Here is a 13,771-nt window from a genome sequence, read left to right as displayed (position 1 = left end):
AATTATGCACAAGCATTTTAAGTACAAACCCCTGTGACATGCATGTCGCCAAATTGAAACAGAGAATGGAACATAATTAATCGCATAGTTGAATTGCCTGATCGCTAGATAACCAAGTGAAGCTTCTGGCTTCCAAAATGGCTGCTCTAACAAATGTTTCATCTACAGTTAGTCAGTTTTCCTTGATTTATAATTATGATCTGGCTGCAATGAAGCCTGAAGACTTGAGGAAAGCAATCATAACTCTTCAAGACAAGATCAAAGATTCGGAAGGTCAGGTATTGAAATTTAAGGTAAGCTCTAATTTTTTTTATTCTGATAAAAAGTTTTGAGTTTTTATTTTCTAATCGAGAAAATTTTAGCTGCGAGAGCAAACATTAGAAAAGGAGATTGAAAGTGTGAAAAGCAATAACACATGGTTAGATAGTGAACTTAAATTACGCACGTCAGAAGTTACGGAATTGAGAAATGTAAAGACGCAAGAAATCAATCTGGTCAAAACGGAACTTTTATCTTCAAGGACAGAAATTAATGAACTTGGCCGGCAAAAATCTGAAGCATATCGCAGATCAGACGTGCTGCTTGCTCAATTAGATGCTGGCGCAAAACAAATTTCCAACCTCGAACAGGATGCCAAGACAGCAGAATTTGGATTTAGGAAAGAATTGGAATCCCAGAAGAAACTTATAAGCTTATGGCAGGCCTCTAGTGAAGATGGTCGGTCTAAAATTATCGAACTAGAGACTGCTTTGACATCTGAACGTAAGGCGATTACCGAATTGTCAGACAAATTTAAGCACGAAGTCGAGCGTGCGCAAATTGCAGAGTCAAAAGTAAGCGAGCTTGAATTACGCCATGTTAAGGTAGCAGAAAAACGTGATGAAAATATTCCTTGCACGCCGACTCGTAGTAATAGTAATTCTGAACTAATGTCACCGGAAATATTATCACCAGCAGCCCGAGCCATTTCAAATGCTCAAAAAGGCGGTGGAATATCTTTGACGCAAGTCTTCTCAGATCTTAACCGAACCAAGCAGGAATTGGTTGAACAGAAACGACAAAATAAGGATTTAAAAGTTACTCTGGATGGGTTGATTCAACAATCAAAAGACAGAGCACCGATCATTGTGGCAGAGCGTGCGGAACTTGTTCGATTAAGAAAAGAGACTAGAAATGCTTCGTCGTTATTGGATAAGATTGAAACGGATAAGGAAGGTTTGCACGAATCAGTTATAAGTTTGACAGCGAAGTTAGCAAAAAGTGAACAACAAACTGAAGTATATAAACACAGTATGTAGAGCTTACATCTTTGTTTTTTTTTTTTTTGGTCTGATGAAGTTTAGCTGTATCCGATCTTTCTCGACAGGTCAAGGTATTGGCTGTAGAGGTGCATGCATCAGCTTCTGAGAACTTTCTTTCCCAATCAGATAAAGATACCTTGTTGAGATTAATTTCAGATGCTTCAGATGCGACTAGTTTAAATAATTCAGCGTCAGAAAATCTGGTTCAGTTTAAGAGCTTAATCGATTTGCAAACCAATAATGAGCGACTTGTTCACATAACAAATGAACTCTCCGCAAAACTTCAAGCTGCCGAGGCAAAAGCAAAAAGTAACTACAATGCTTTGCAAGATATTGATGTGGACAAATGGAAATTAAAAATCTCCGGATTAGAAAATAGCTTGAAACGCTTGCAAATCACTGCTGAATCTTACAAAAGAGAACGTGACATGCTTCAAGCGATTTTGAAAAAAAAATTGGAGCCAGAGGTTGCTGAGCTACAACCGATTACTAATACTAGTACTAGTAATTCAAGCGTCGATAGTCTTGCAGATTCAGAACCAGTTGCAGATATTAAACGACAGTTATATGATACTCATTTGAAACTTATAGAAATTACAGATCTATATAATGCTTATAAAACAGAGAGTGCCGCGGATTTGCAGACGTTAAATGAGCAAGTTTCTCGATTGTTACATCAAAAGACTGTTGCGTTTGAAGAATTGGCAAGGTCGAAATCACAAGCAGAAATTACCCAAGGCCGGTTGCAAAATATTACCGCCAGCTATGGTGCGATCGAAGAGGCCAATAAAGCACTTAAAGGTCAGAATGGTATTCTTCAAGGAATGTTATCAAGACAAGATCATAAAACCCAGTCTGTGGCCATTGAAATAGTTGATTTAAAATCGGAATTGCAAGCCGTTCAATCGGAGTTCTCAAACTTGAAGGCTGAAAAGACACTTTGGTCCTCTATTCATAAACGGCTGACTGATGATATCGACAGGCTTAATGATGAAAAATCACGACTTAATAGTTTAATATCATACTTCCAAGAAGTTGATAAGGAGCGTGAAGTGTCTGATTCCGAGGCTAGAAAGAGGCTTGGTGCAAAACTTGAAAGTCATGAAAAAGACCTTGAGAATGCGACAAAGAAAATTGAAGAAATTCAGAGAGATTACAAAAAACTGCAATTGGAGAAAGAAGCTGCGAAAAAGGATTTTGACTTGAATTCGGCAAATTGGAATACACATATTTCACAAATTGAAGCTGAGTTGACATTATCTAGAACAAACGGGTCGACATTACAAGAGCAAGTGACTAAGGTTAATCATGATTTGGCCGTCGCACAAGAGAAAATATCTACATACAAACGGCAAACTTCAGAATCTGAATTTAATTTAATTCAAAACCTTGAAACTCAAACGGAGAACTTAAAAAAAGAACTTGAAAATTCCATAAATCAAGTCAAAAATTCTGAAACCAAAGTATCTGAGCTGGAAAGCAAACTGTCTGAAACAGAGGCGGCATTGAGTAACATTACTTTGGAGTTTTCTCGGCACAGGGAAAACGCAGAGCAATCTGGGTTAGAACAAAATCGAGAAATTGAAAAATTGAGAACTCAGATTGCTGGTCTTATTAGCGAAGCTGCCACTGCCAGTAGCCAATTTCTTCAAGGTCAGGATTCAGAAAAGAGAGAAAGATGGAAAGCATTAGTTGAAAAACAGGAACTACAAGGTCAAATTGATCGAGTTCGTGCCACCGGAGACAAGCGTTCTGAAACTATTAGACGAATGCAGGATGATTTACGGAGACAAATGCGTGTTGCTCAAGAAGCTCAGTCGAATTATCAAGCTGAACTTGTTAAACATGGAGAGACTGCCAAACAGTTATGTGTTGTTCGAGACGATCATCTTAGTGTCCTGAATCAAGTACATAGTCTGACTGCAGAATCTGAGTTGGTAAAGGCTGAGTTGTCTAATTTTCGAATTAAATTTACCAGTTCAAATAAAAACTATGAAGAGAATATTAGGGAATTGAAGTCAAGGTCAGTTTATCGTAGAAGAGTGTGCATGCGACATTTTTTTTCGAAACTAACTTGAGGCAGAATTGACGCTCTGATTGATCAAAATAGATTGTTACAAGGTCAGATTGGTGATAGTGCAATCCATATTCAGGAGTCCACCACCCGGACTAGTAATAATGACGTGATAAAATATTTGCGCCGGGATAAGGAAATTGCTATTGCGCAATACGAACTTGCTCAGCAAGAGATTATGAGGCTTGAACAGCATGTTCAAAGCTTAAACAGTTCTCTTTCCGACGCTCATACGAAGTTGAACAGTTTTATTTCAGGCACAAGTTCTCGGTCGGACACTGGCCAAGTAGAACGTGCCCTTCGCGAAATGTCAGATAAGGTGTCTCTGTTGGAGGAAAGTAATAAGACTCTTAGATATGGACGTAATAATGCTAGAAAAGAAGTTCAAACTTTGCACAACTCGATTGTTGACCTAAAACAAAAAATTCAGCCATTGCAAGCAGAACTTGAGCTGAAAAATAGTGAGATTAATTTGAAAGTGATAGAAATCAAAGGTCTTCAATCAGATAATGATCAATGGAAAACTAAAGCGCAGCAAATTTTGCAGAAATATGAGGTAAGGTCAAATATATTCTAAGAATTTTTTGTTCTGCACATTTACTGATTTTTTTTAAGAAAATTGATCCTGTTAATTTGCAATTGCATAGAGATGAGGTTTCTGCATTGAAGAAACTTGTTGAATCGATCAAAAAAGATAAAACTTCTCTAGAAAATGAGTTAAAGAGTGTAAATAATGATCTTGCAACAAAGCTTTCTATAATTGGGACAATGGAGAAAGAATTGATTGCTCTACGCGAGAGAGTCACTGAATTGGAGAAACAGGAGGAAGTATCCAGCAATTTTAAAGCAAAATCGGATGTTGACTTGAAGGCAAGCAATGTGTTGATTGCTAACCAGAATAGTGAGCTGTCAACGCTAAAGACAGAACTTCAGACTAAAGTCGAAGCGTTTGAGGCAATTAATTTAAGATATGAAAAGATCAAAAAGGAGTCAAATGATAAACTTGGTGCTAGACGCGCTGAAGTCAAAGGTCTCAAGGCTCAAATTGTCGAAAAAGATCAAGAAATTGAAAAGTTGAAGTCATCCGCTTCAACGGATAAGGAAGCATTGTCTGCTGAACTTACAAAGAGCCAAGAAGTTTTAGAGTCGAAGGTCAAGGAATTGGAGATCGAAATTGTGTCGTTGCAGAGTGTAATAACTCAGAAAGAGACTGAAATTAATATTAAGCAGAAGCAGCTTGACGAAGTAAACAGCTTAAGTTTGAGTGGAAATGAACAAGCGACAACTGCGACAACTGCGGAGGCGCAAGGGCTGATCCCTCAATTACAAAGCTCCTTGGAAACAACTAAGAATGAATTGGAGCTGGCGATAAGCAAAAACAATGAATTTTTAAAAGACACTTCAAAACTTCAATCAGATATTGCAGAGTTGCAATCTAATTTGAATCAACAATTGGCAGAGGCAAAGGAGGAAGCCTCTAGAGAACTGGAACTTGTAAAACAAGATTCCGCGATTGAATTGGAAAAGTTGAAGAAGAAGGCAGCAGAAGATATTGCTGCAGCCAAATCTCAACAACAGCAATCGCCGGAGGAGTCTACACAGAAGATAGTCGGCATTTCAGAGGATAAAGTAAACGAAAAAATGGCTCAGTTACGTTCAGAACTTGAGCTTCAATATAAGTCAAGCTTGGAAGAACAACTGAGTACAACTAAAGATGCATTGTTAAATGATAAAGACGCGGCAGTGAAAGCCGCACGAGAAGCGGTTCGGTTGGAAATCTCACTGCGAAGTACAATGTTACAAAAGAAAGCAGACAAGCTTGAATCGGAGAAGGCCGCAGCAATAAAGCAACTGAATGATTTGCGCCAAAAGCTTGCATCCGATTTAAGTACTATTGATTCTGAGGCTGTGGTGCCGGTGCAATTGCAGTCAGAATCTAACGACGATGACGGCGAACCAAGCGCGAAGAAGCGCAAGCTTGAAGACCACCCTGAAGCATGACATACTTTATACCCTTGGAATGCATATGTTGCTATATTGTTTATATAAACCAAATTTATTAAATATTATATCAAATATATTGAGAATATGTATCGTATTTGTAAACGAGGTTCACGTTGAAGTAACACGTAATTTAAGCTTTGTTGACCATCACCTAACCCAACTAAATTAAACGTCTATTCCGGTAAGACGGCAAGACGCGACAAGACAGCAGCAACACGATACAGTCAGAACACAGCAGTTAAATTGTATTGGAATACCGGCAATTATACACTAATATGAGCTTGTGACTGTAGATTTTTGGAACTTGGATGACAAAATTGGTTAAAAGATTTTTTGATCAAGGCCGTTCAATTAGTTGCAGGAAACGGGGAACTACATATATCAAGTTCAGCAATATAAACGCCTCTTTGAACTACGAATTTGATCTCGGAATTGATCACAAGCATGAGCGATGCCAAGTTTTTTGCCAAGGTATATAAATTTTGTTCATTTGATTGTGTGTAAAGAACCCGCAAGACTGACGCGTGTCAAATGCAGGGCAAAGCTGCCGAGTTACGTCAAGAGCTCGTGTCCGATAAGAAAGACAGGAATTTTGTTAGACGGAAAACCGCATTAAAGAGAGTTGTTGCAAACATGACTATGAATAATAACGAAATGATTCAACTTTTTCCTGACGTGCTTCATTGCATGACAATTGATAATTTGGAGATTAAAAAGATGTGTTTTCTTTATTTGATCAATTACAGCCGGTTAAAACCAGATCTGGCCCGAAATGCGCTTTCAATATTATTAAATGATTTAGAAGACCGATCACCATTAGTTCGCGCACTTGCGCTTCGTACGATATCATGTATTCCGATTCCGGCATTTAGTGAGGCATTAATCCGGCCGCTTGGTGAAAAGTTGCTTCGTGATTCTGACCCCTACGTACGGAAGACTGCCGCATTTGCTGTGGCAAAATTATGGACATCAGATCACGATTCTGTTGAGAAAAATGGTCTCATAGACCATGTCAATCAGTTACTGGTGGATTCAAATCCGACGGTCGTTTCGGCAGGCCTGGCGGCGCTGCATGACATCACAGACAGGTCAGAAGGTATGAAATTATCGATTGGTTATCAGGATGCAAGTAAAATCTTGCAGATTTTGGGTGATTGTAATGAGTAAGTGGACATGGTTTTAGAATTGAGAGTGGTGCGATGATGACTGAACTTCGAATTAGATGGTCCCAAACTTATATTTTGAATGCGTTAATGTCATACACACCACATGATTCAGCTGAGGCACTTTTGATGGCAGAAAGACTCACTCCTAGACTTCAACATTCAAATGCGTCAGTCGTATTGGGCACGATCCGAGCTATTCTTTATCTTACAAATTACATTGCTGATGATAATGTGATTCATTCACTTGTGCAAAGGTTTGGGCCTCCTTTGGTTACGTTGTTGGCCAAGCCAAGTGAAATCCAGTACGTGGCACTTCGAAACTGTTTTCTAATCTTGCAGCAACATCCAGAAATTTTGCAGAACGACATTAAAGTTTTTTATTGCAAGTATAATGATCCAATTTACGTGAAGGTGACAAAATTAGAAATTATTTTCTTATTAGCATCCGCGAATAACATTAAAGAAATTCTACGCGAATTAAAAGAGTATGCTTCAGAGATTGATGTGCAATTTGTTCGAAAGGCGGTAAGAGCGATTGGCAAGCTTGCGATTAAAATCGAAGCAGCTGCTCGGCCATGCATTGATACATTACTTGATTTGGTGGCAACCCGGGTGTCATATATTGTGCAAGAAGCCACGGTGGTCATTAAAAATATTTTCAGGAAATATCCAAACAGGTATGAATCAATAATCTCGGTGTTGTGCCAGAATTTGGATTCATTAGATGAACCTGAAGCGAAAGCAGCCATGATTTGGATTATTGGTCAGTACGCGGATAGAATCGAAAATTCAGATGAATTATTGGATGAGTTTTTATTTACGTTTAAGGAAGAGCCGGTCGAGGTTCAGCTTTCCCTTTTAACAGCCACGGTTAAGTTATTTATCCAAAGACCAACAAAAGGTCAAGAATTAGTTTTGCAGGTTTTAAAATGGGCCACTGAAGAAATTGATAATCCCGATTTGCGTGATCGTGGTTACATGTATTGGCGGTTGCTTTCAGCATCAGCTGGGAATTCGAATATTACCAAAAACGTGGTCATGTCAGAAAAGCCAACGATTTCGGTTGAGTCTGAAAAATTTGATGACAAGACGTTGGAAGAAATGTCGCTCAATATTGGAACATTGTCTGCTATTTATTTGAAGCCAGTGAATCAAATATTTAAAAATGCCAAGGTCAAACGTCTTGAGCCCAGTCCGGCACTTCGCAAGAAGTTTCTGAATGGTAGAAATCGATCACAATCTCAAGTATTTTCCACTCAAGAACAACAGCAGCAGCAACAAAAAACTTCAACTGATTTAATACAGGATACATATTTCCAAACTGGGCTGAGCAATAATGAATTAGGTAACGGCCCAAGTGGGTATTTTGACATGTCACGATTGGCAAGTACCGATCCGATTGCGACTCCGGTAGCTTATAATGGTCAAGGAATTATAGGTCATGATCTTGCAATTGCCAGTGCAAGAACAACAGTTGGTGCAATGCACGGCTTACCGGAAGGGTATGGCTTGCCGGGGCGATCAACTACGTCTTCATCGGCAAATCAAGATGATTTACTATGGTAGATGCTTTTATTAAACACCTATTAAATGTAGGTAAGGTAGATAATAAAAGTTATTAGTTTGCATTATATAAAATTTGCCCCCTATTCCTGATAAACCATATTTCCTCGTCCTTTGTATTTAATTGGCTTTGGCTGAGGACTTTTGCTCCGACCCCGATCTCGGTCGAGGTCACGGTCTCGGTTTCGGTCTCGGTCTCGGTCTCGGTCTCGGTCTCTGCTCGTCCTTGATCGACTGTCATTATGCCAACTCGACGTGTTACTTCTTAATCGGCCCTCGTTAAAGTTGTAATGTCGTTTATCTCTAGACCTATTATCATACCTCTGACCTGAATTATTTCGATCAGAGTCACGCCGACTTGGCAGTGATAGATCACGATCATGTTCCTTACTTGCTGCTGATGGTGATGGTTGACATCTATCAGGTGGTGATGATGTTTTTCTCAATGATGAAATTGTTCTAGACAAGGGATGCCTCGACTTTTTGCTCTCGTTTGCATTTGTTTCGTATTTTATTGGTGATCCTGATAAAGACTGCCTGGTTTTGATGTCAAGCTTATTCTTTGCATCGAAGTCGGTTGTAGTCGTTGTAGATATGATAGATGCGGACACCGACGGCTTCGTTCTTTCTTTTTTCTTGAAGATAAGTTCTCCGCTGTTCGTGATCGTTGGTTCTTGCCCTTTCAATGGCCTGTCGTCATCATCTTCGTTTACGGGAACATTTGCAAAAGATTTAAGCACGTCGCGCCCTGCAACTAGGCTTCCAAAAACAACACATCTGCCATCAAGATGTGGAGCGGCTGTTAACTATATATATAAAAGGAAAAAAAATTCAAGCTCTGTTATTATAAACAACAATGACAAAAAAACAAGAAAGGAACTTACGCTTATGAAGAATTGGCTGGAATTTGAATCAGGACCTTGATTGGCCATGACTAGCAATCCTTCTTGATCAACATTTCGCCACGCCAAATTTTCATCATCAAATGAATCACCAAATATAGATAAGCCACTGGTACCATCATTATTAACAATGTCACCACCTTGAACGATAAACGGATCAGGTGCTGCCACGATACGATGGAATATGGTGCCCCGGTATGACAGCGAGTTTTTATTTATGCCTGTGCAAAGTGCCTTAAAACTATTTTTCCACGTCAATATCATTAGAAAAAAAAAGATTGGCAAAAGCCACTCGATATAGCTTACTTGTCGCATGTTATTGGCACGTCGTTGACAAACAGTTCAAAAATCAAGCGACCATTGACCGCTGGCGAGGCAATGTCAAGGAAAACTCGAGGAAGAGGAGGCATTAAATCAAGTAATCTGATTGTAATTGATAATGATGTTATTCCCCGTTAAGTTGTCGTGTTTCGACATTCGTGGCAAAAGTCATTTAACTAGTACTAAGCTCGCGAAACAAGTTTTGATATTTTTTTATCTACTTTGACCAAAATAAATATTTACGATCGATAAGTCAAACTTGCAGCAAAAAAAGTAATCCAAAACATGTTTTGCTATTTAGTTTAAAACATTTATTAAATACTAAAGTAAATTTGTAATTATTTTATTAAAAGTGTAAAAAACGTATATAGCCAAAAATTGACATGATTTCGCTTTAAATGTCCGCCTCACTACTATCAAACGACACCCACGAATTCAATTTAGAGTGCTGTTAGCGAATTAAGGTAGATTACATGAATCAATCGAAGCATTTTTTTTAAAAAAAAAACATTTCCAGTGGAAGTTGTGATGGTTCCGCTAGTAACGTGTAAATGCCATGAGAAAAAAGGGGAAAAAAATTGACGAGGAAAATTGGAAATATATATATAGTGCGGTAAGGTTAGGGCTATTTCTGGGGTTTTGATCGCAGATAGTCGGCAATGTATATTCTCATTTTATTACTTACTCCAGTGGACTTGAAAATGTCGTCGGACAAATATAAGTATAAGCCTGAGATTCAGCAAATGATGTTTGTGTCGGGAGAGACAAATGATCCACCGGTAGAAACGACGGCTTTAATTGAGGACATTGTTCGATCCCAGGTGGTTGAAATGGTATGGTCTCATTTTTTTACGGCAGATGTCGTGATTCAAGGATAACTGACATAGTATGTGATAGCTTGTGCAAGCAACTGCTCAGGCAGCGAGACGAGGGTCGCGTTCAATAACAGTGGAAGATTTGATCTTTTTGATTCGCCATGACAAGGCCAAGGTTAATCGGTTACGAACGTATTTGTCCTGGAAGGACGTGCGAAAGAACGCAAAAGATCAAGAAGGCGGTGCGGTTGAAGGTGCTGATTTACTTGAAGACGTGGCAAACGTGACTAGTGGTGGAGCGGTATCGAATTCGTCTGCGGCCATGTCTTCAGACCCGTCGTCGTTGGGTCCGAAGATGAAATATCGCAAGAGCAAGGTGAAGTTACCATGGGACGTGGCATCCATGTTTCCAGAACAGATGCCGGATGCGGATGATGAAGATGGTAACGGTGGTGGTGATGAAGAAGAAATGGAAGCCAACTTGGCCACGTTGCAACGATTAAAGAATGCGGATGAACGCACTCGGGCCATGACCAAGGAAGAATACGTTCATTGGAGTGAATGCCGGCAAGCCAGTTTTACATTTCGAAAGGGCAAGCGGTTTCGAGAATGGGCAGGGATAGGCTCGCTAACTGATTCGAAGCCGAACGATGATATTATCGATATCCTTGGATTTTTAACTTTTGAGATCGTGGCCGTGTTGACGGAGGAAGCCATCAAGGTTAAAGAAGCGGAAGATGAAATTGAAATTCGACGGAGCAAGCGTACGAAGACTCGAAAGACGGAAAGCTTTTTGTTTGACCCGCCAGATGATGAGCAAAGACCGATATTGGCCAAGCATGTCGCGGAGGCGTTCAGGATTTTGCAAAGGGCCAAGCCTCGTCAGGTTGCATTGCGAAACTTTGCTGGTGGACAAGTTCGAACCAGGACTGTTGTTATATAAAAAAAAAGGGAATATCTTTTAGTTTTTATTTCATTTTTTGGAGTTTGTTTATCTGCTTGGAGTTTTTGGGAATATGAATGCTTATTATTTTTCTTATTACTGCAATTGATATTTACACCTTTGTAGACCCAAATCCGCCAAACCCCATAATTTGCGCCATAATCTTGGCATCTTCATTATCATTTGCCTGGTCGGCATTTACATTCCTGCTTTTATTTTTCTTCTTGATCATTCTCTTCTCTCGCCTTATTCGTGCTTCCTCATCTTCAATCTTTTTGCGTTCTGCAACTCTCTTTTTAAAATCATACTCATTACCTTGTTCATCCCTTTTCCGTCTTAGCCATGCCAATCGTGATTTAACATCTTGAATCGTTGCCCGGCCAATGTTTTCAGTTTGACCGGTGGCTCGTAAATGTTGCTTGCTGTTTAAATGGTCCACCCATTGCAATGAATCTTTGAACGTCAGGTCACACGATTCACAATAATATCCTGCACCTCTGCCCCTTCTGCCCACTGCTGACGCACCAGCAGGTACTAACGTTATTTTATTAAGATCAGAGTCAAGATTTAACCGTGACGTGCGAATCTCGGCATGTTTGGCATCGGGCGGGGTTGGCGGCCGGTCATATCGGGCATCTCTGCTGGCTCGCTCTGCTTGTTGTCGTTCCCTGGCTTGAGCCAAAAGCAAATCCGTATCCCATGTTTTACGGCCAGTACCGCTAAGTGGTGCGTTTCCGTAAAAAGATTGTTTTTGCTCTGTCATTTTAACATGCAATAAATATATGTTTAATATTTAATTCATTTTTGAATACAATTCAACATTTATATTCACATGAACTTCCTTTCAGAGCCGCACGTTGTGTACAAGTATCATTGTTTTGAAACATTTGGCAATTAATTTGCAAGTTTAATTGCAACTACAAATCGACAAATCGACAAGATGACAGATGCATCGAGTCCTGTAACAACTTCTTCAATACTGGAAATTTTTTCCAATCCGTCGATAACGCCAAGCTCATATTTAAATTCAACATTACCAGATCGTCGCAAGCCACTGGCCCAATTGCACACAGATTCAGTGGCATTACTATCCACGCTTGACCATGCCACGCAAGAACTTATTGCCAAGCTTGAAAAAATCGGGTCAGAAATGTTGGCATCGTCAACCCGGTTGAAGTATGAGGTTGAATTATTGGCTGGTGACATTACAACAATGGAGCAGAAATTTACAGACCAATTAAAACCTCAAGTTGCCGACGTGGTCTCGACAAAGACGGCGGCCATGATCAGGGTCGAGAAGCTTGAAGTCGTAAGAAAGAGGCTGTTGCAAGTATTGGATATTTTTGCTCAAGCTACTGAGCTGCGAGACGACGTGAAAGCGAATTTGACTGCGAAACCAGGAAGCAGCACATCAAAATTAGAACAACAAGTTATGCAGTTATTATCCGAGGGCAAGTTTAAGCTTGCGTCAGGGAAAGTGGAAAGTCTAGAACAACTCATTCAAGTTTGGAAATCTACGCATGAATATGCATCCATGCAAGAATTTGTCTCCAAATTGAAAAAACTGGTACAGGAGGCAATAACAACAAGCTCGAAAGCAACAGTAGCCACGGACGAAAGTGATCGCAATGGCACATCAACACCGGCCAGTGTTGGATCGAGAAGCCCTGCGGTTACGAGTGGACAGTTTGAACGAGCAGAGATAAATGTGCGAGCGTCAGCTGATTTTTTAAGGCATGAAGCCAGAGAAGGATACCTGGGTTTTATCGAATCTCTAAAGAAAATTCGGCAGGCATAGATTCCAGGATACGTAATTTATTATTTTATTATTATTATTGTTCGCCAGGTCGCTTAAAATTACATGCCACAATCTTGATTTTATCACCCACAATAGCATCGCCTCCTTCCATCTTAAAATTTACATCCTTGATTATAAACGTCCATACGTCGTCACAGAATCTATAAGTATCTAAATGACCCTGAACGCAATGAAGCAGTTAGTAACAGAAATAATATTGCTTTGTTTTTTAAATAATACCTTGAACGATAATCTCGTGGACTTTACTCGTTCAGACAGTGCTTCGGTGACGCTTCGATCAAACTGGATATCAATATTTTCTTAGCATAACCCATGTAATATATATATTTACGTAATACCAGTACATACGGTCGATAGAATTTTCATTGCCAATTGCGGTTGAATCTTGGATTCACTAATAAAGAAACCAGTTAATTTGCAACAAAAAAGATTCAGTTGATTGATGTCAAGACATACTTGATCAGTTCATCAAGAGCATCAGTCAAGGCTACTCCGATACTGTGAAGGGTGTCAACAAAAGGAGGTATTTTATGCAGCACTAATATAACACGGCATACCTGCTTCGCCGATACAGTTCGTAGTAAGCATTGGTTCCGCTCATGATCAAAACAGTGGCAAGAGTTCACAAGTATCTGGACTGGAAGCGCCAAATTACGATGCGATCGTGAACTCGTTTAATAGCACACCATGACGGGACATAGGCAGTCAATAATTATATTTTTGAGCCATAAACGTGTATTACAACTGACAGTTATGGCATATCTGTAGTTTTTTTTATCTTAACTAGGACACTAGGTGCCCCTGACGTGTATTATTTATTCATAATATCGAAAAAACAGAAGATTATAGACATCAACAACAAT

The 13,771-nt window shown here is 39.6% G+C and overlaps 7 protein-coding genes across 7 annotated transcripts; 4 read left to right on the top strand and 3 right to left on the bottom strand.

Annotated features, from left to right (window-relative positions):
* The first annotated feature begins 94 nt into the window (after window positions 1-94).
* V1514DRAFT_338063 (uncharacterized protein) lies at window positions 95-5,474 on the top strand. Its single transcript, XM_066928783.1, has 5 exons — window positions 95-293; window positions 363-1,290; window positions 1,344-3,324; window positions 3,385-3,931; window positions 3,991-5,474. The coding sequence occupies exons 1-5, from the start codon at window positions 138-140 to the stop codon at window positions 5,374-5,376; spliced, it is 4,998 nt and encodes a 1,665-aa protein (XP_066780928.1). The 5' UTR covers window positions 95-137; the 3' UTR covers window positions 5,377-5,474.
* A 115-nt stretch (window positions 5,475-5,589) lies between these two features.
* Window positions 5,590-8,111, top strand: V1514DRAFT_364754 (adaptin N terminal region-domain-containing protein; the record flags this gene model as incomplete). Its single annotated transcript, XM_066929794.1, has 4 exons — window positions 5,590-5,850; window positions 5,917-6,542; window positions 6,602-7,767; window positions 7,792-8,111. The coding sequence occupies exons 1-4, from the start codon at window positions 5,824-5,826 to the stop codon at window positions 8,109-8,111; spliced, it is 2,139 nt and encodes a 712-aa protein (XP_066780927.1). The 5' UTR covers window positions 5,590-5,823.
* On the bottom strand, window positions 8,096-9,623 carry V1514DRAFT_354698 (cyclophilin-like domain-containing protein). The gene is made up of 3 exons (XM_066929600.1): window positions 9,317-9,623; window positions 8,993-9,251; window positions 8,096-8,914 (listed from the first exon to the last, which is right to left on the bottom strand). Exons 1-3 carry the CDS (start codon window positions 9,418-9,420, stop codon window positions 8,192-8,194), a joined length of 1,086 nt encoding a protein of 361 aa, XP_066780926.1. The 5' UTR covers window positions 9,421-9,623; the 3' UTR covers window positions 8,096-8,191.
* Window positions 9,624-10,020: 397 nt separating this feature from the next.
* Window positions 10,021-11,185, top strand: V1514DRAFT_338058 (transcription initiation factor IID, 18kD subunit-domain-containing protein). The gene is made up of 2 exons (XM_066928782.1): window positions 10,021-10,164; window positions 10,229-11,185. The coding sequence occupies exons 1-2, from the start codon at window positions 10,033-10,035 to the stop codon at window positions 11,087-11,089; spliced, it is 993 nt and encodes a 330-aa protein (XP_066780925.1). The 5' UTR covers window positions 10,021-10,032; the 3' UTR covers window positions 11,090-11,185.
* V1514DRAFT_338056 (uncharacterized protein) lies at window positions 11,152-11,968 on the bottom strand. Its single transcript, XM_066928781.1, has one exon. It carries the CDS (start codon window positions 11,850-11,852, stop codon window positions 11,202-11,204), a length of 651 nt encoding a protein of 216 aa, XP_066780924.1. The 5' UTR covers window positions 11,853-11,968; the 3' UTR covers window positions 11,152-11,201.
* On the top strand, window positions 11,924-12,958 carry V1514DRAFT_338055 (uncharacterized protein). The gene has a single exon (XM_066928780.1). It carries the CDS (start codon window positions 12,030-12,032, stop codon window positions 12,885-12,887), a length of 858 nt encoding a protein of 285 aa, XP_066780923.1. The 5' UTR covers window positions 11,924-12,029; the 3' UTR covers window positions 12,888-12,958.
* V1514DRAFT_338053 (transcription initiation factor IIA, gamma subunit, helical domain-containing protein) lies at window positions 12,889-13,555 on the bottom strand. The gene is made up of 5 exons (XM_066928779.1): window positions 13,466-13,555; window positions 13,365-13,406; window positions 13,257-13,302; window positions 13,128-13,190; window positions 12,889-13,068 (listed from the first exon to the last, which is right to left on the bottom strand). The coding sequence occupies exons 1-5, from the start codon at window positions 13,507-13,509 to the stop codon at window positions 12,922-12,924; spliced, it is 342 nt and encodes a 113-aa protein (XP_066780922.1). The 5' UTR covers window positions 13,510-13,555; the 3' UTR covers window positions 12,889-12,921.
* Window positions 13,556-13,771: the final 216 nt, after the last annotated feature.

Source organism: Lipomyces japonicus (genome assembly GCF_038497905.1).
Source record: "Lipomyces japonicus strain CBS 7319 unplaced genomic scaffold V1514scaffold_69, whole genome shotgun sequence".
In the NCBI taxonomy this organism is placed as follows: Eukaryota; Fungi; Ascomycota; class Lipomycetes; order Lipomycetales; family Lipomycetaceae; genus Lipomyces; species Lipomyces japonicus.
The sequence above is the reverse complement of the archived record's forward strand: the minus strand, read 5'-3'. Positions and strand labels throughout refer to the sequence as shown.